Source organism: Schistocerca piceifrons, chromosome X, assembly GCF_021461385.2.
Source record: "Schistocerca piceifrons isolate TAMUIC-IGC-003096 chromosome X, iqSchPice1.1, whole genome shotgun sequence".
Taxonomy (NCBI): Eukaryota; Metazoa; Arthropoda; class Insecta; order Orthoptera; family Acrididae; genus Schistocerca; species Schistocerca piceifrons.
In genome coordinates, this window is record NC_060149.1 from 91,385,863 (window position 1) to 91,406,173 (window position 20,311).

At 38.4% G+C, this 20,311-nt stretch overlaps 1 protein-coding gene across 2 annotated transcripts in view; it reads right to left on the reverse strand.

Annotated features, from left to right (window-relative positions):
- Window positions 1-20,311, reverse strand: part of LOC124722011 (condensin complex subunit 2-like) — a 199,260-nt gene that overhangs the window by 77,077 nt on the left and 101,872 nt on the right. For both annotated transcript variants that reach the window (XM_047247187.1, XM_047247188.1), the window contains exons 4-5: window positions 18,520-18,726; window positions 16,561-16,807 (exon numbers count right to left, since the gene is read on the reverse strand). In XM_047247187.1, coding sequence (XP_047103143.1) covers window positions 16,561-16,807; window positions 18,520-18,726 — 454 coding nt within the window. The remainder of the gene's footprint in view (window positions 1-16,560; window positions 16,808-18,519; window positions 18,727-20,311) is intronic.

Consider the following 20,311-nt stretch of genomic DNA (forward strand, 5'->3'; position numbering starts at 1 on the left):
CAGCTGTTTACTATCTGAATGGGTCCGTGAACTAACTGCTCGAAATGATTTTCAAGGAATGCGTTTAGCACAATTTTGGATGTTGTTTTATGCATACCTACAGATTTATTTTTGTCAACATATCCAGAGTAAATTTGAGTCAGGACCAGCTCTAACTGTGCGAGTTGGTATGTGTTTGAAATTAGACTCAAGTTTTCTTTGAATCTTTGAGCAATCTAATCATGTGAGTTGGGAAGCCGGTAAAAGGATCCAATTATTATTTTATTCCGGTTGCCAAATATGACCTCTACTCATACTAGCTCACAGGAACTATCCCCTTCAATTTCGCACCAAGATGAAATACTACTAACAGTAATATTTATTTTACATTGTTGTTGCCTTCTTTGGCCAAAATAAACAGGTACTCGTCTGCATTCAGCTTCTTTCTTCTTGTAGACAAATTAAACGGCTTGTCTGGAACCAAGGTACTATAAGGAACCTTAGCTAGTAGTCCTGTACTCTCCGCTATACTCCTCGTCTTCCAAGCCAAAATGTTTGCATCAGGGAAAGCTTCAAGGCCACCACAGTCTGCATGGTTTCTCCATACAACAGCCAAGGTCAACCATGTACCGCCTCCAAAAACAGCACTAACATCACACCTGAACTGCATTCTTAGGCCACGAAATACATCTGGACCACCAATAACCTGCTGCTTACTGAATTGCTCAGCAAGGTCAATGTCTATTGCTTTCAAAGACTTGTACACAGGAACACTGCACCGCCAACGGCGACAATAACCATGTTGCAAAGACATTGCAGAGATACGTTAACACATATTTTGGCTTGGAAGACGTGGAGTATAGCGAAGTGTACAGGATTTCTAGCTAAGGTTCCCTATGGTACCTTGGTTCCAGACAAGCCGTTTAATTTGTCTACAAGAAGAAAGAAGCACCTGAATGCAGACGAGTACCTGTTTATCTGGGCCAAAGTAGGCAACAGCAATTGTAAAATGAAGATTACTGGTGACTGTACGTTGTATTACAGACAGTACAAATTCCTTATCTCCTTTCCTAATTCCTTATCTTTCTGAACACCATTAGGTCCTTTGCAAAAATTTCAAAACTGGCTTTAGCCAGCTTTCAATGCCTATAATGTTTTCAGTATCAGTGCGTTCTATTAGCGCTTGGAGCTCTGGTACTTTTCCCAGCACATCTACAACAATTTACAACTGTTATACCGATAGCGCCTAGTTCTTCTTTATACCTGTGTTTGACCTGCAACCTTTGAGACTGAAGCTTAAAATTGTGTTTCCCCAAGACTGTCTTAACCCAAAAAGCTGCCCAGTTCACAGCACACAGCCCCCGCTACCCTCCTGAGTGTAATGGACTAAAGATCCGCAATAGGTCCTGTAGATTATGCTGCAAATGGTAACCTTTGCTTTCATCCCGAAAGCACGACTGGCAGCCTTTACCACTTCAGATAGCCACCCGAAACCAGAGAGAATCTCTTCCGATCCAAAGTGACATACAATTTTGGTACCGATGTGAGACACTACCTGCAGTTGGCAGCACCCTATGCTCTTCCTGGCAGCCGGAAGGATCCATACCCTGTTTGGAATGCACACTGGCTTTCTTCACCTTTTGCAGCGCCCCATGTCCCTACGGGGCCCCATAATATGCCTAACACTAGAGCTCCCATCTACCAATAATCCCATCCTCTGTGACTTCTTGGATCTTGCAGACTGAGATGTTACTTCTTAAACAGGAGAAGTGATTGCATCTGGCTGAGGGACACCGTCAGACACTAATACAGGGTGTATATGCAGACAAGGAAAACAAATTCTCAAATTTTCCCCAGACTTCATGGTTAAAAAATACACTTTCCCGTGTTCAATGACAGTATACTCTCCTCAGAACTATAAAACTTAACAATCCTTTGAATGCTTAACTCTTTGAAGGGCAGGCAATACTGTAACTAACCATATACATAGACGGTTTGAATGGGCGGTGGCCACTGTGGCTAACCACATAATATTTTCTCCCTTTACCTCTCAGGGGCCAGTAGTCTCTCTGCCAACCAGCTAATTGTTGCCTAAAATGCCACTAGATGGCAGTGCAGGTCTTCTGCGCCAATTTTTGCCGCGTATTCAGAACAATAGTTGATACTTCTTCATTGTTTGCACTGTTCTTGGAAGCGGCGTCCGGTATTCTCTGTAGCTCTTATTTATACGACTATTTTTGGTAAGTAATTGCTTATATTTGTGTGTTGAACATATATAAGTCTACGTGTGATGTAACTTTAAATTGAAATAGAATTTTCCATGTTTTACAGGTAATTTCTTTGTGGTTAACGCTGCTAACCACCACCCTTCTGCTCCATCCAGTATATTTTATTCGTCTCCATCGAATATGTCTAGCCGAAAAGGAATAACTGAGGACGAATGTTACCGAATTTATTTGAAGAAATACCTTCTAGTGACAGCAGTGTTGACAGTGATTGCAGTGATGGAAATGACCCCACATTCACGACAAGCTGTGAAAAATTCTAGTCTTGTGTGCAGTCGTGTGTATAGCAGTAGTGATTCTTGGAATGACAGTGAAATTGATGACGTCAGTGAAAATAATGTTTTACCATCTACTATTTCATCAACAGTCACGGTAAACTGGAGCCAAGAAACAAGTGTTGACCAAGTGCCATTATTTATTGGAGAAGGTAGTGTGATCGCAGAAATAAAGAACAAAGTGAACCTAAAGCCAATTGACTTGTTTTGTGAATTTTTCGATGAAACACTAATAAAACACATAGTGTTCCAAACTAATGTGTATGCTACACAGAAAGGCAAAACTTTTGTGCCCACCAACAAAGTTGAAATTAAGACTTTTATTGGAATAAATTTTTATATGGGTACCACTAAAAAGCCTAGCTACAGAGATTACTGGAGCACCGATCCAGATCTTGGTGAAAGTTACATATCAGAGCTGTTGCCAGTAAAACGGTTTATTTGACTACGGAGTAACTTGCACCTCAATGATAATTCGGTCGCTCCCGACAGAAACAGTCAGAATTATGATAAACTGTACAAACTACGTCCATTTCTAGACCATTTTAACAGGAAATTCCAGAATTGCTATAAACCACAACAAAAACTTGCTATTGATGATGCAATGGTTAAATTCAAAGGCAGATCATCTCTCAAACAATATATGAGGGAAAAACCTATAAAAAGAGGGTACAAAGTGTGGATGTTATGTGATCAGTCGTCATACAACCTTAAATTTGATGTTTGTACAGGAAAAGCTTCACATTCTTCAGTAGTGGGGCTAGGATCGAAAGTGGTTCTAAATTTAGCCAGTGGTCTTCATGGAAAGGATCGTATTATTTTCATGGACAATTATTTTACGTCATATGATCTGTTCAACGACCTAAAATCCAATGGTGTGTACGCTTGTGGAACAATAAATCCCAGAAGGAAAAACATGCCAAAACTCAAGGAGGAAAAGGAACTGGAAAGAGGGGCATTCGATTACAAAATAAGCAATGATGGCATAGTAATCTATAGATGGAAAGATAACAGGGCAGTCAACTTGATTTCAACATGTCATTCACCATCAGATGTGTTCACAGTAACTTGAAAAATGAAAGATGGAACAATAACTAATATCACTTGTCCAATTGCCTTGAAAGACTAAAATTCTAGTATGAACTATGTAGATGATTTTGATCGACTAAAGTCAGACTATGCTATTGATAGAAAAAGCAAGAAATTGTGGATGAGATTTTTTTTCTTCACTTTTTAGACTGCAGTGTGACAAACACGTTCATTATGCACAATGAAATCGAAATGGAGCAGTTCTCCAATAAAGACTTCCGTCGAGAGGTGTACGAAATCTTGTTGGCTCCAAAAATAGTTTCAGTGGCAGCTAATTGTGCTCCTGTGTGCCGAAGTAGTATAGCAACCCAGATCAAATCACACAAACCATACGTAGACGAAAGTATTCGCCACGAAAGCAGTATATATCAACCAATTCACTCATCATCTAGAAGATGCGCAGTTTGCAGTTCAAAGAAAACTCCATTGCGAACAGTGTGGATGTGTTCAGTGTGTAAAGTACCTTTGTGTCTGAGAGCAGGCAAGAACTGTTTTTTACAGATACCACAAAAATTAAAAACTAGTTATTTCAAAGTTCATCCATCAAATATCGAATTTGTATACTGTAATGGGTTGGTGGTTACCTATAGTGATCACATTTAATGTTAATATTTTGTTGTTGTTTAAGTGAATTTTTACAAATTCAGTGTATAAAACATGTCAAAACAATAAAATAAATGTGTTACAAGTAAAAGAAATTTGAAATTTGCAAATAATTTTTCTTGCCCCACTAGGCTAAATTTTAGTGGTATTTACCTGTCCTGCAAAGAGTTAAAGTGTGTTTTTGCCGGCACTTTAGGGGGGGGGGGGATGTTTTGGAAAGCTCTTAAAAGTGCAGCAACATGTACACTGCATATTATTGTACTATGATACACTGCATATTTTCATATTAGGAAAGCATACATTCGAATTCCACCAAATACAGCATGTTGGTTTCCAAAGCATTGAAGTCAAGACTGCAATGCCCTTTTGTAAGAATCATAATTCATGACACGTGATTTCGCATGCCGATGACAGCAGATCTTCAGAGCACAGGGCACGTGATGTAGTCAGTCGATAGCAACATCATTTTTAAGTAGTGCGAACACACAAATAGGAAAAATTAGTGGTTTAAATTAATATACATAGTGTAGCTACAAGAGAAGCTAAGCTTTTACATGTAATATTGGTGGTTGCTTTTTTTTTTCACTTTAAGATACAATACACAAATGTGGTCAGTAAAATTTAAAATAAGAACATAAATTTCTGGTCTTCTGTGTTCAAAATTCTTCAAAGTAGCTGGTCATCAAAATGTTAAGTTTTAAACGAGAGTCAAACGCTCTGTGATTTAACAAATTCATCGCATGTTCCACACGTAACATAAGTCACCTTGCGTAAAAGGAAATTTAGATTGAAAAGAATGCATTTCAAATCGACATTTGCAATATTTTCAGGAGACCTGTTAGAAATAGGCTCATTTCAGTAGTTGCCAGAGTGCAAGAAAACAGGCGTTACTACAAGCGCACAGCTACGACATAGGAAGCCCATATGTTCAAATATATAAAGGATTATTAAATCTTAAATTACATCATAAAAGAAACAGGACATCAGAGAATACTCAAACAGCACTGAAATTTCGTAAACCCTACTAAAATGCATAATTCAGCTTTAAGTGCACATTTGTATTTTCAGATTCACAATGAAGTCGGTCCCAACCTGATATGGGATGTAAATTTTCTTGGAGTGCCAGTACTGTATTATCTCGTGTTTGGTGCTTTATTATGGTATAATGCCATACATGCCAAAAGATGAAAACTTGCACTTGAAATTCAGAGAATAGTTGGAACCAGTCAATACTGTGGAACGAAACACTTTGTATCAAATAAACTGACTGCCTCAGTGGAAAAGATTAATAAAAGGCATTTTTTTTTAGCAAACTGACAAAAACTACTTCATTGTTCTGCAAGGTGATTAATGCTTGACTGGCAAAAACGTGGAAATAAAATAAAATCAGAAAACTGAATTTAATAATTTATTTTCGCCTTCCATAATTAGGTGAATGTATTTTAATTCACTTGATAGTTCCCAGTCACAGAAATCTCTTTTGTTTTCATTTGACATGGGAGCTGTAAACAAAGAGGAAACAGCAAAATCACTAAATGTAAACATAGGTCACGTGGAGACTGCACCCCTCCCCGCAAAAACTCAGACTGCTCTAAACATGTGCGAATCTGGCAGCTTGGGGGTGCCAGAAGCGGGAGATAATACTGCTTGTATGCGACTACTGCACAGGCATATGAGCCCGTTGGCAACTGCTCAGACTTACCTAATGTAAACAGTTGTGATGTCACACTCACCGGAAGCAGTTTGTTGTCACAAAGTATTGCATAGTCTTCGTCCTATGGCCTTCGACACATTTTGCTGCTGGCAGGCACATGTGTGTGCACAGTGGTTCCTCCCTCCCCAAATAGCAGAACTCCTTTACTACTTTAAGTGTCGCACTTCCTAATCTAATTCCCTCAGCATCACCCGATTTAATTCGACTACATTCCATTATCCTAGTTTTGCTTTTGTTGATGTTCATCTTATACCCTCCTTTCAAGACACTGTCCATTCAGTTTAAGTGCTCTTCGAGGTCCTTTGCTGTCTCTGACAGAATTACAATGTCATCGGCGAACCTCAATGTTTTTATTTATTATCCATGGATTTTAATACATACACCGAATTTTTCTTTTGTTTCCTTTACTGCTTGCTCAATATACAGATTGAATAACATTGGGGAGAGGCTACAACCCTGTCTCACTCCCTTCCCAACCATTGCTTCCCTTTCGTGCCCCTCGACTCTTATTACTGCCATCTGGTTTCTGTACAAATTGTAACTAGCCTTTTGTTCCCTGTATTTTACCCCTGCCACCTTCAGAATTTGACAGGTAGTATTCCAGTCAACGTTGTCAAAAGCTTTCTCTAAGTCTACAAATGCTGGAAACGTAGGTTTGCCTTTCCTTAATCTAGCTTCTAAGATAATTCGTAGGGTCAGTATTGCCACAGGTGTTCCAATATGTCTACGGAATCCAAACTGATCTTCCCCGAGGTCGTCTTCTACCAGTTTTTCCATTCGTCTGTAAAGAATTCATGTTAATATTTTGCAGCTGTGACTTATTAAACTGATAGTTCGGTAATTTTCACATCTGTCAACACCTGCTTTCTTTGGGATTGGAATTATTATATTCTTCTTGAAATCTGAGGGTATTTCGCCTGTCTCATACATTTTGCTCACCAGATGGTAGAGTTTTGTCAGGACTGGCTCTAATAATAATAATAATAATAATAATAATAATACTATCATCATCATCATCATCATCATCTCCATCCATCCATCCATCCATCCATATTACAGTCGGGGAGGAAGGCAATGGCAAACCACCTTCGCTAGGAGCTTGCCTAGTCAGTGGTGTGGGTCTCTCGCATCATCCCCTACGCTCCTCTGAGTACAGGACATCATCATCATTGTGACATGACATTTATGTCAAGATATCCACTCTCAGAGTCACATAAAGTTCTACCAATACACCCAATGATGACCCAGAGACACTAGATTGACATCAATAATACTTCTCTGTGATGTGTACATGGCCAGTTTTGACCACTGGGGACGTCTATTGACTTTCATAGTGGTAATGGGTTCTGAGACATGGCAGAGGCCACATGTGATAGGTTTAAACTGTTACATATGTCCCACGAATATAGGCTGCTTCAAATATTGAGGATCCCTCAAAAATGCATCACCGTTGGGACGATTTGTATATTTGACAGGTAGCAACATAACAGCAGTTGATATTGCCACAGTGTTTAAATATGAAACCTAGCTGCAAGTTGCAAAGCTCTATCATGGCATAGCAATTGGAGTAGCAAATCTTGATAAGGAATAACTGATGTGTCAGTTTGTATTCTGCCACTTCTAATACTTTTTTGCTCTTTGCTTCATACAAGATTCTGGCATCTTATTAATTTAAGAAAATTAGTATTTGATGTTATGAACATATAAGAGTCTTAACTGTCAATAATTTACAAATTAAGTATGAACCACACAAATGACAGTAAATGTTCCAAATATGTTTGTTGATCATCTAGTAAAATGAAGTAAGTGCCACTCAGAGTAAAAAAGCATAAAACAGAATGGTAGACCTGAAAGAGGATTAAAACTTACCTTAGTCTCAGCCGTCTACAAAGTATAAACAAAAATTTACAAGCTCATTATTTCAGGAGATTTCTTTCTCAACTAAATAAATAAACAAGAACATCTTATACATATGCAGACGTAATGTATTTTGGTTGTTACTGGTACATCGATCTGCTGCTATTTTTCTTGTTGTTTCAGTCACTTCCAGAAGCACAAAGGAAGTAATTTGTTCTCCTCATAGTGTATTGCAACTTTTCGCACAAATTAGAACATACTTTACTCAACCACCACACTTTTGCCAGTGGGGAAGCTTATTTTTAAGTACTTTTCATAATACATAATTACGGTACATAAATGAGTATGAATTTCGCAGGTTCTCACTTTCGAGGAAAGGAAAGGCAAGAATAGTTTCCAAAATGGCAATGAATGTACCAACTGAAGATATGAGTTGCTGCTTTTAATTTGTGAGCAAGAATGACTACCACAGTCACAACAATAACCCATATTCACAATCTTTTTATGGTTTTAGAAGAGTGATACGGTAATACTACATTTATTATTCTGGTGTACAAACCATGTACAATTTCATATATGTAACTAGACAAAACTACATTATGTGTATTGTCCTCGACTGAATAAACAGCTCAATTGAAATGAAGTCAACAGACAGATAAAATTGAATTGATGAGGGCAGCCAATAAACCAATTTCCGTTTATTAATACTCATGAGGCGCACACAACGACTGGGTATTTGCAGACCATTTCTGAAAAGAACGTGCCAGTAACTTTGTCATCCACAAATTGCTTTCATGCTCACAGATAACCAGGTAATGAAAACAGCAACCAGCCACATTATTTCAGATCATTAATCTGCTATTTCAAAAATGTTGTCTGCATGGCATCACATATCAACACAATGATGGTGCCAACTCCTAAGTGAAAGCCTGAGACCGCAGGCTCAACACAGTAATAACTCTGCACAAACAATATAAAAGACCACTCCACGGAAGGCTCAACATGCTCAGGCTAAATACAACCATGAAAATCAATGAACATCCCCAGGCGTCTAAACTGAACATGTACATGACATAGGGACAACTTGGCTAAGTAGACACAAGGCAGGGTGTATACGTGGACAAGAAGGGGGGGGGGGGGGGGGGGGGGGGATTTTTCCTGGACTTCCCGGTTAAAATCCACTTTCGCCCAGGTGAAAATACAGTTTTTCCATGTTAAGTGACAGTATACTTTTCCTCGGAACTGTAAAACCTATCAATACTTTGAATAGATTTAAACACCAGGAAAAATTTCCTGGCACTTTAGGAAACTGAACTCCGGGGAGGGGGGCACACATTTTACAAAGATCTTTGACGTGCAGCAACATTTAAGAGATTCATCGTACATCCTCGCACATAGTTAATCTCGTGTAAAAGGAAATTTACTTTGAATGTAACACTTTTCAAACCACCATTTGCTAAATTTTCCTGCAAACTGTTAGAAATAGCTTCACTTCAGCAGTTGCCAGAGAGTGCCAGATACCAGACTCTACCACACTTGCACAATTACGATGACGTAGGAAGCCCGTATGTTTGTATGTGTAAAACATTAAAAGTTCTTACATTATGTCATAAGAGAAACAAGATATCGAGAATACTCGAAGAGCATTGGAATTTTGCAGACCATAATTCAGCTTAAAGTGCACATTCGCATTTCCAGATTAACAATGAAGTACGCCTTGACCTGATATTCGGCTTTTCAGTGTGGTTTTGGAGATGTAAATTTTTTTGGAGTATCACTCCTGTATTATCTTAAGTTTGGCTCTCTGTTATGGTATAATGCCATACGCGCTAAAAGATGAAACCGTTCACCTGAAATGCAGCGAACAGTTGAAACTGACCAATAGTGCAGAATTAAACATTTTGTTTCAAATAAATTAACTGCCTCAGCAGAGAAGATTAATAGAATCCAAATTTCTTTAGCAAACCGACAAAGATAACTTCACTGTTCTGCATGGTGATTAATGCATGAATGTCAGAAAGGTGGAAATCAAATAAGATCTGAAACTAATAACATATTTTAGCCTCCTGTAACTATGTGAATGTATTTTAATTCACTTGATAGCTCCTGGCCCCAGAAATCAGTTTTGTTTTCGTTTGACACGAGAGCAGTAAACGAAAAGGAAACAGCAAAATCACTAAACGTAAACACGGGTCACGTGGAGACTACCCAACTCCCCACTACAGCTCACAACAGACTACTCTGCGCATCAGACCTGGCTCTACAATATTTCCGAACCTCACAATACTAGATAGTGGCAACGCCATCCTACCCCTGCCCCCTCCCCACGCCCTTGAGATTGGACTAAAAAAAAGTTTTCAAAAATGTGTGCATTCTGCTGCACACATATTTCTGAAGAGTCTGATACAGAAAACACACACATTCAAGGAAATGTAAGATATGTTATTTGGTCTGAAGTATAATAAAGTGCAGTGCCATGCCTCTTCACGCAGCATTCTTATATCGCACGCCCCTGTATTTCGCTCTATGGAATTCACATGAGTATATTTTGTAATGGATGCCATCTAACTATATTCAGGACAGCAGAAATTAAAATGTCCTTTGATGCCTCTCCTGCTCCCAGTTGGCAGGTTTGACATCCTGCCCCTCTTTTTAAAAAAGCTCTCAATTAATACTGGATGGGATTATTTGCAACCAAGAGAACAAGAACTCTTCTGAAAATCTGCACTCATTATTGCCTATTAGCTAATAACTTGCTGTTTTGTGTGGCATAAAGCCAGTAAAGACAAGAGACAAGCAAGACAGTACACATTTCTTCACTCCTTAGGTCATAGCATTCTCTCTCTCTCTCTCTCTCTCTCTCTCTCTCTCTCTCTCTCTCTCTCTCTCTCTCTAATATTGCAACAGCTTTACATGCCATCCTTTCCTTTCTGTGAAAGAATCTATTCTCTCGTCAAAGTCAGTCAAACATTTTGCTACTTGAAAAATCGAAATGTCATTGTCTAAAACTAAAAACGGTGTTAATACAAACAGTACCCAAGACTGGTATGATTTCTCGATCTGATTGAGTCAATTTTGTCACTGTCTACCAGATGAAACGAAATTAGCCTGCCTAATACTGCAGCAATTTTAACACACACCAAATAAATAAGACTGTTATGGCACAAATGGTCATTTTTATAGCACAACAAAATATAATTCACGAAGTACCAATAGCAAATAAGTAATAGGCCAACTACAAGCAAAAAGGTTTATGGCAGGAAATAGTTTCAAATTTTATTCATACGCTCCAGCTTCTCAAGTATGAGTGTGAAAAGTAGTAGTACGAAGTTTTTATATAAATTTGGAATCATCATATTCTTCGATACTTTGTGCGATGCCCGCATTTCTCCTCCTTCCTCGTTCTAACAAACAATCTTGTTATCACTAATTCTGTAACTATTCCCGCCAGTTGCAAAACTTATTCTCTGGTTAACTTCACTATCCCTGTCACAATCACCGGTTTAGTTATCCCGCGTTTATTCTCCGGTTAGGCATTATTACGTGTTCGTGCAACACGTTTTCCGCACTGTTCCCAGAACTTCAGCGCCTGCTAGATGGGGACTCCACAACTGCCCCTTACTAGTGTAGTGATCTGGCCAAAAATTTTCTACCAAAATATCATTTTCTTGGATACACTGAGAAGGTAATACATAATCTTTCTTACCTGTTATTCCTGTTTATCATTTATTTCCACTCTTGTAATCTTAATCTACGGATTTCAATAGTAATTATAACAAAGCTGATCATGCGCAAACTCAGTCAACCACATAAACAAACAGTGACTGGCATTCACCCATTCGCTTTATTCTGCTCAGTACGTGTAGCCCCATCCCCTTTTGTCTGCAGGAAAGTTTATTTCCAGATGCGACCAGAATTCCCCTGGCAATGACATTATATACACTATGCAGGCATTCAAAAATCAACTTATGATTTATTCAGAAATCAACTTAGAATGTGTCCGAAAGTGTTAAAAAACCAACAAGGATGCATTTCAAAATAATATGAATAATCAAAAGCCCAACGTGTGTTAGATGCTAGGTGCTTTGTGAAATTAGGTTCCCCCCTCCGCACAAGAATATGAATTTGCTGACCACCACCATCCCACCACGGTTTGTAAAATTCAAACACTCAAGGAAAATTACGCATCTTAATCATGGATCTTTCCCCTGTCCACTTCTATAGAATCAGCGTATCGGAGACACCCTGTTGTCAATGTGATGACGTCACAGCTGATGATGTAAATCACATTCTATTTCAGTAAAAGCAGTATGAGAAAGGAATGATCGACTTTTTAAGGAATTTTCATGACAGTCACTGTCTAACATTATGTATTATGCCAGTTCTTGGAAATACAACCACAAGTACACACACTATGTGATCAAAAGCATCCAGACACACCCAGAAACATATGTTTTTCATATTAGGTGCACTGTGCTGCCATCTACTGCCAGGTACTCCACATCAGCGACCTCAGTACTCGGTAGACATTGTGAGAGAACAGAATGGGGCGCTTCGCAGAATTCACGGACTTCGAATGTGGTCAGGTGATTGGGTGGCAGTTGCGTCATATGTCTGTACGAGAGATTTCCACAATTCTAAGCATCTCTAAGTCCATTGTTTCCGATGTGACAGTGAAGTAGAAACGTGAATGGACACGTACGGCACAAAAGTGTACAGGCCAACCTCGTCTGTTGACTGACAGAGACCGCCGACAGTTGAAGAGGGTCATAATGTATAATAGGCAGACATCTATCCACACCATCACACAGGACTTCCAAACTGCATCAGGATCCACTGCAAGTACTATGACAGTTAGGCGGGAGGTGAGAAAACTTTGATGTCGTGGTCGAGCAGCTGCTCATAGGCCACACTTTAACGCCGGTAAATGCCAAATGACACCTCGCTTGGCGTAAGGAGCGTAAACAATAGATGACTCAACAATGAAAAAACATTGTGTGGAATGACAAATCACAGTACAGAATGTGGCGATCCAATGGCAGAATGTGGGTATGGCGAATGCCCGGTGAACTTCATCTGCCAGCTTGTGTAGTGCCAACAGTAAAATTCGGAGGCGGTGGTGTTATGGTGTGGTCGTGTTTTTCATGGAGGGGGCTTGCACCCGTTAAGAGCAATTTGGGGATGGCGACTGCATCTTTCAACATGATCGAGCACCTGTTCATAATCCACGGCCTGTGGCGGAGTGGTTACATGACAATAACATACCTGTAATAGACTGCACAGAGTCTTGAACTGAATCCTATAGAACACCTTTGGGATGTTTTGGAACACAGACTTCACGCCAGTCCTCACTGACTGACACTGAAACCTCTTTTTAGTGTAGCACTCTGTGAAGAATACGATGCCTTTCCCCAAGAAACCTCCCAGCACCTGATTGAACATATGCCTGCAAGAGTGGAACCTATCATCTAGGCTACGGGTTGGCCAACACCATATTAATTCCAGAATTACCAATGGAGGGTGCCGCAATCTTTTAAGTCATTTTCAGCCAGGTGTCCGGATACTTTTGATCGCATAGTGTATTTTGTTTAAATTGAATAAAAAGCTTTCTTAAAATCTGTTAAACCTTGGGGCAAAGTGCCAAATCATACTCAATGCTCCAGTCTAAAATTTCATTCACAACTTTCAATTGGTTATTGTGCAGTAACTACTTTTACTGCCAGCTTTTTCCTTTACTTGATTAAAATCCAACTTTCTGTCTACGTTGTTCATGGTAACTATACTGCATATTTTGTATATTAAGAAGGAGGAGGTTGATAGGTATTTTGTTTATGTCTCTTCTGTCTCTGATGATGATGATGATGACGATGATGATGATGATGATGACAAGCAAGTAGTAGTAGTAGTAGTAGTAGTAGTAGTAGTAGTAGTAGAGCAGTGTCCCAGTTTCTAAGAACTGTTCTTTCATAGACAATCTGTAAATAATTTTGCTGGTCCTTTAGTATAATTTTCCCTTCACCTTTAATAATTTCTACTGAACTGAAAGACCATTTATCTCCCAGTGGCTTTGCCTTCTTCAATATGTCAAATGGCTTTTTACACCTTGTCTGGAATAACATTTCCATTTTTCATTATCTTTATTTCTGATCAGCACAAAAATTGACAGTAATCTATGAATGCTTGCCCACTTCTGACTTCGCTTTATGATTTATTTAGTTCAACATATTCTATCGGAAGACTACTATTGTTTGTTTGAAACTCAAGCCTTCTCTTAAAAAGTTTCCTCATTCCACATTTTCTTGCCTTCATCAAACATGCTAACATCTTCCGCTCCTTACATGAATATTTTCTTCAAATAATCACTGTTTTTATCTGTCACCCAATATTCTTCATTTTACAAGATGTTGAGCTTTTTACTTATTTGATTTGGTATACCTTCCTAACATTAAGTAGATTTAGGTAACTTCGACTTCATATTTCCTGCTGAAGGTATTCTCATCATTAACTTTTGGCTTATTTTTACTCTGGATCTTGGTAGTCTATGCTTTGAAGTCCAAAGCGGCTTAAGACCATCACATCCTGTGTAATTTCCTTGTTGTTTAATAAAACACTGTCAGTTTCAATTTTAATTTCACGTCTTGCTAGAGAAGTCCATCTTCTATTTGTTTTTTAATGAAAAATCTGTCTTAAGAACACAGATTCTACTAACATATGACCTCTCTTCATTTCTAGTATAATATCCAACGTTTTCGCACAAAAGAAGTGTTTGTTAGTCATTGTCTCATTTTTGCATTTAAATCCCCTATTCAAATCCAGTAATAGCATTTGCTGTCACCTGAAAATTTCTGCAATTCTTTTCGTATGTCTTCTACCTCTTCATTAGAGTATTAGCATATTTATGCAAGACTTAAATGATCTCCATGTCATTCAATTTGTTCGTTTTTAAAGCAAGTATTGCTATTCTGCAATGTTGCTGTAATGTATAGGTGAAAGATCATTTCAAGTGTTTTTAAGAAATTCTTTAATATCCACGGCCAGTTACATTCAATGAACCAGGTGACAGGTCTCTATGACCTTACCAAGTGCATTGGTGCACAAGAAAACCGTTTCAGCAGCATATGGTTTTGTGCCAAACCTAATGATTGATTAATAGTGCGTAGAAGTGCTACTGCAGCATAGTGAGGATGAGACAAGCTGAAGTGAGCCAGCTGTACATTTCATCCGTTCATAATCAAGTGACAACACTTTGTTCTCATATATGTAGCAGGAAACTAAGGTGGACTGGAGCGTTTTAGGACACTGACTTACTATAATATTTGCTTTAAAGGTTGTTGAGTAGCCCATCCATATTTGTTCCCCACAAAGTGACATATTTAAATTGTTCATTTATTGGTATTGACAGTTGCACATCATGAGCTACTGGACTGGATACTGGGATCTATCCTGGTTTGTCCCAATAAGCCTCACAAAGGTGTAATTAAAGAATCTCTCTGTAGTTTTCAAGTCATCTTAGATACAAACTGAGATATAAAGAAACCCAAAACACCAATCACTGAGTGTTTGTATGTACCATAAAATAACTGTAATGTTTCCTCAACCTTCACCTTTCTTCATATACCTTACTGAGAAAATGTGTAACAATCCATCTCCAGCATCTCATACATAAATTGTAATTATGAAAGTGTGTCAAAATAAATCCATTGGCATTTAATTAAACACAACATAACCAGTCATTAAACTTTCATTTTTCAGATGAGACAAGTCTAGAGGCTTTTCTCCATCATAAGGTGAGAGTTCCTGTGTTTAGTGCAGCAGCATTGCTTATGGGAAACTATGTATGTCTAAATATCTGGAATGTTTTCATTTTATCACTTTAATAGCAAAAAGCATATTATAGTTCATCACTGACTGCTGAGCTAAACCCCAGAATTTTAACCTCATAATGAAGTAAAAGCTCCGAAAAACGTTTAAACTGAAAATGTTCAGTTTAGTGACTGGTTACTTTGTGTTTACTTATTTATATTTGAGATGGAGAGTCATTGAAGCAGCCAATAAAACATGGATATGTCTAAAGATCCATTGAATTTTCACACCACAGTCTAAAAGATTACGACTTACAGAATCTCATTCATTCTACTACTGTGTGTTATCTTTTAAATTCCAGTGGTAATTAAAATAGAAAAGTAAGAGAAAATATAGAAGGAAATGAGAAACAGAATCTGCCGATACAACCACATTTTCTTTCTGGGCAGCTGAACTAAAAGTACCATGTTTCCAGCTGAGAGGCTGTAGAATAGACACATCATTTTGAGTATATCATGTTGTGTACTTGATAAAATCTTTTTCTCGGCTAGACAATAAATAATTTTATATCAATACCTGCAGATTTTGATGGCTGGAGGTAGAACTGGTAGTAAGCAGAAATAAATGAACTCTACTTAGCAAGATGATGTGTTTCTCAAATTAACTACCAAATTCCCAAAAAAGTGGGACTCTGACTTTAGTTGAACTACCTTAACAACCGAAAATGTTATCTACGGTTATTCTTCTTGCCCAATTAATAAATACAGTAATTTATATGCATACAGAAAATAAACTAAAATTTGCTTGAAGGAAAACACTGACAGGTACACCACACTAGATAAAGTACATTAAGGCAAGGTTACTCTTATGTATTAGTCTATTGTTAAGACTAAACAATCCTAAAGATATGCTTAAAAATTGGTTCAAATTTGCTTTTTAACTAAGTTGTCTGAACCTGATAATGTTGGGACGTCAGCAAGTTGATCCTCCATGCCTACACCAGAAGAACCAAGGGCAGGTTCAGAGCACAGAAATTGCAGTTTTTGTGTATCTCCAACTACTGAAATCCTTGGCATGAGATTGACACAGCCCGGACGGCAATCACTAAACTTGGTATTCATGAATAGTAATGAGGGATGCAGTTTATAATTTTGCTGTAAAGGAGCATTTAAGGACTCTGGTTCCGTTATGATTTTTCTCACCTGTAATGAAGATAAAAGATTTGTGTGCAATGTAATTCAGAACAAAACTGTAATGAGACATTATACAAATTTATCAGCTTTTATAAGCAATTTTCTTTTTTCACTGAGAAAGTGTGCTGTGGTTTTAACATTGACTCAAGAGGTCAAATTATTCACCCACTGAACATTCAAATAGTTAAAACTAAACTAATCAGACATTTAAACTAATTAAGTAGATAGTTTTATCAATTCAAGAAACTGATTTGTCTTCACAACGTTATAGAGTAATGGACTATCCAAATAAGCTACTTTTTGTTTATAATTCATATCCTCAAATATAATCAATGTGGATTTATTGAGTTATATGTGCACACTTTGGCTATGAAGAGATAACATGTATGTTGTAAGTAATTTAATATACTTCCTAGACCGCTTACTGTACTGATGTGAAATTTTAGAGACCTCAGTCTACATTATTTTAAAGAAAGCTTGGAATTGGCATGTTTGCAGCTGCAAATGTTACCAGTTGTTTAACAATTCCTAACATTTGAATTCTTAGATTTGCAATAAAAATGTTTTAGAAATATGAAAGCATAATTCGAGCCACAGAAAAAGAAAAATTTTCTTAGCACATAGCATAGGATGCCACGATTACCAGCACTGCTCACCACTACTAATAAAAAAGATTAGCATATCTTTATTCCCCACCCCACCCACACAAAGGAAAAAAATTGTTTTCCAGTCCATGAGCAGTGTGGAGTGCAGGTCAATCTTTCATACTATATCAAAATAGGGGCAATTTTAAAAAATAATTCACCACTGAGTAACAAAGTTGGTGTCTTTGATGAAGGATGGGAGACTGCATATAATGTGTTGAAGGTGTTGATCTACGTTGATCTATGTTCAAAATTTTATAGATTACGAATCTTTTGAGGTAAGGAACCAATGATTAGAAATGACCATTTCAGGCAGTACGATATGTTTGTGGCACTTCTTTCAAATACAGCACACAATCATTTATATTGTGTGCATACTGGAGTTTGCCACTGTTTATAGTTCATGATCAGTCAGACACTTAGCATTACTCCTTAAAAGGAACTTTCAAACACGCACTTAGTGGATGGTTTAACACTGTGAATCACCCAGAAAGCAAAAAGAGAGAAAGTTTTAAAAGGTGTCTTCACAATCCAAAGAAATTTATTGCCACATATATAAACTTTTGAGAAAATAATATGTTCATGTATTGGACAGCTTGCAAAGGTTCTCGACAAAGACTTGTTTGCACAGTAGAATTTGAGATTGTGTTTTATATATGATTCATCAACGTGCAGCATGGAGCGGCAATTACACATCTCTCATAAACAATGCGTGCAAGCAATGGGGCCAAATGATTTTCAACCCATATTTCAGTTCTGTGAATGGATTTTGACATAATGCAAGCAGTGAGACTGGTGGGCGTCACATTGAACAGATATCATGTGCTTCAGTTGTTGCTGTAATGTGTAAGCTGATCATGTCCATAAAAACAAAATATTAATTTCTCATTGTTTTTAACTGTTTACAATGAACTGTATAACGTAATTAATAGTGCTAATATGTCTCACAACACAGCTTTTATCTACTATTTTTTTCTATGGAACTTTGTAATTAGAAGACCACACAGAAATATTTCTATGGTCTTAGATTAAATCAAGGTAGAAAGTAATGAAATTCAATACAAAGCATTCCCTTACCCTTCTGTGAGCCCGTTGCCTCACTTTGCTTTCAGCCTTGTGCCCATCAGGTCCATCATCATCATGATCATCTCCTACTGCACCCTGCTTTTCCTTTCTAACAACAGCCTTAAACAAACCACCTGCAATCTTCATACCATCTGAATGTACTTTGTCAACACGAGATGCATATATCTTCGTACTAGCATCAAGTGTGAAACTTGCAATCTGAAAAAGAAGATTACCCATCTGAGTACAAAATTTTAACATTCCAATGAAAGTCATAAAGCAAATTTTGCTAAAACTGGTAACTAAAGAGTGGCAGCACTTCAACAAAAGGAAACAAACCATGATAATTAAGAATGATACTTTTTCTCCAACATAATAATAACATGAAGAGGAAAAAGAACAAGGAGAAATCAGTTGCAGTTCTGGCAGGTGGCAGTAATATGCATTGCTGTTCCAATGAATTACCACATTGATGGCATCCCTGTTTGGCGTGAAGGGGCATGTGAGACAGCGGGAGGGGATCTGACGCCTCCAGGGACATCGAAGTGCTCTGTTGTAATTCTTCTCTTTCACAACTTCTGGTCAAGATTCTTGTAAGGGCTTATCTGCCATGGGTGTAGAAAGAGGGGGAAATCAGGTGGTACCGACACCCACAGTCAGCCACTGGCTAGTGTCTGGTCTGATCTGCAGATTTCCTGGGATAGGGTTCCCAAGAGGGGAGCCTTTCAAGGGTACATGCCAGCGGAGGAAGCTGCTGCATTGGTCAGGAGTCGAGAGTAGGAACCATGAGAGAGGAGATCCTATCACCTCCAATGGTCAAGGTCGAGGGAGTAAATACACCATGACCTGGCCACAGTAGTGGTAAATGTGGTTTTCACAAACCGAATACAAACGATCACATTTTTTCTCAGCTTCAAAATGTGAGAGACGATCTGAGACTTTGGTGCTCTACAGGTATGTTAATACACATTGGAATCAAGGAGGGTGGTCATTTACACAATTAACACAAGAGTTCTCTAAATATCTTATCAATATTCTCCACAACAATAATTGGTTTAGCACAGAAAAAGGATCCTCCACCTATTCAAGTGCAAAGTACTGAGAGGAGTAACTGTCCGCAAGTCGCTTGGTTTTGTTTTCCTCCCAATGCCTAGCCAAGGAGAGTAAGTTCCCGGGGTCTGAACAAACGACATTAAGTTGCGGTCTGCCTGGAGACACTGTCGAGGCCTCGTGGGAATCGGTTGTGACCTTTGGCCTTCCACGATGATGCATCCTACTCCTAATGAGGGCTCTATTCACGGGTATCCTACTCCTAATGAGGGCTCTATTCACGGGTGCTACCCAGGCAGAGCAAAGGCACCTGGCAAGACTGCCAGTGCCTGGAGTCCCAGTAACCCTCCGATATACATGCACCTACTCCTTCATATGTGCACAGACGTGACAGTTCTGACTTAACAGTGGGTCCCAGAATAAAGGTATCTGACGACCTGAACATGGATTGGCTAGCATGTCTTTAATGGGCGACCTTCCCCACATGGTCCACATAATCTGCAAAAAAAATTTAAAAAATAAAAAAGGTGAAGGTAACACTCTGAGGCCCAGACATAAATTAACTGAAATACGCAATATAAAATGAGGTAACAAAGTGGAAGTAGCCAGAATTTACATCCTATGAGCAAGCTAGGTAGTCGGCAAGAAATCCGACCAGCAGAATAAGTTGGAGAAAAGGCATGGTCAGAGCAAAACTGCAGCACGGGAAAGGAACAAGTACTGCAATGGCTTGGGGTCCCATACTCACTACACA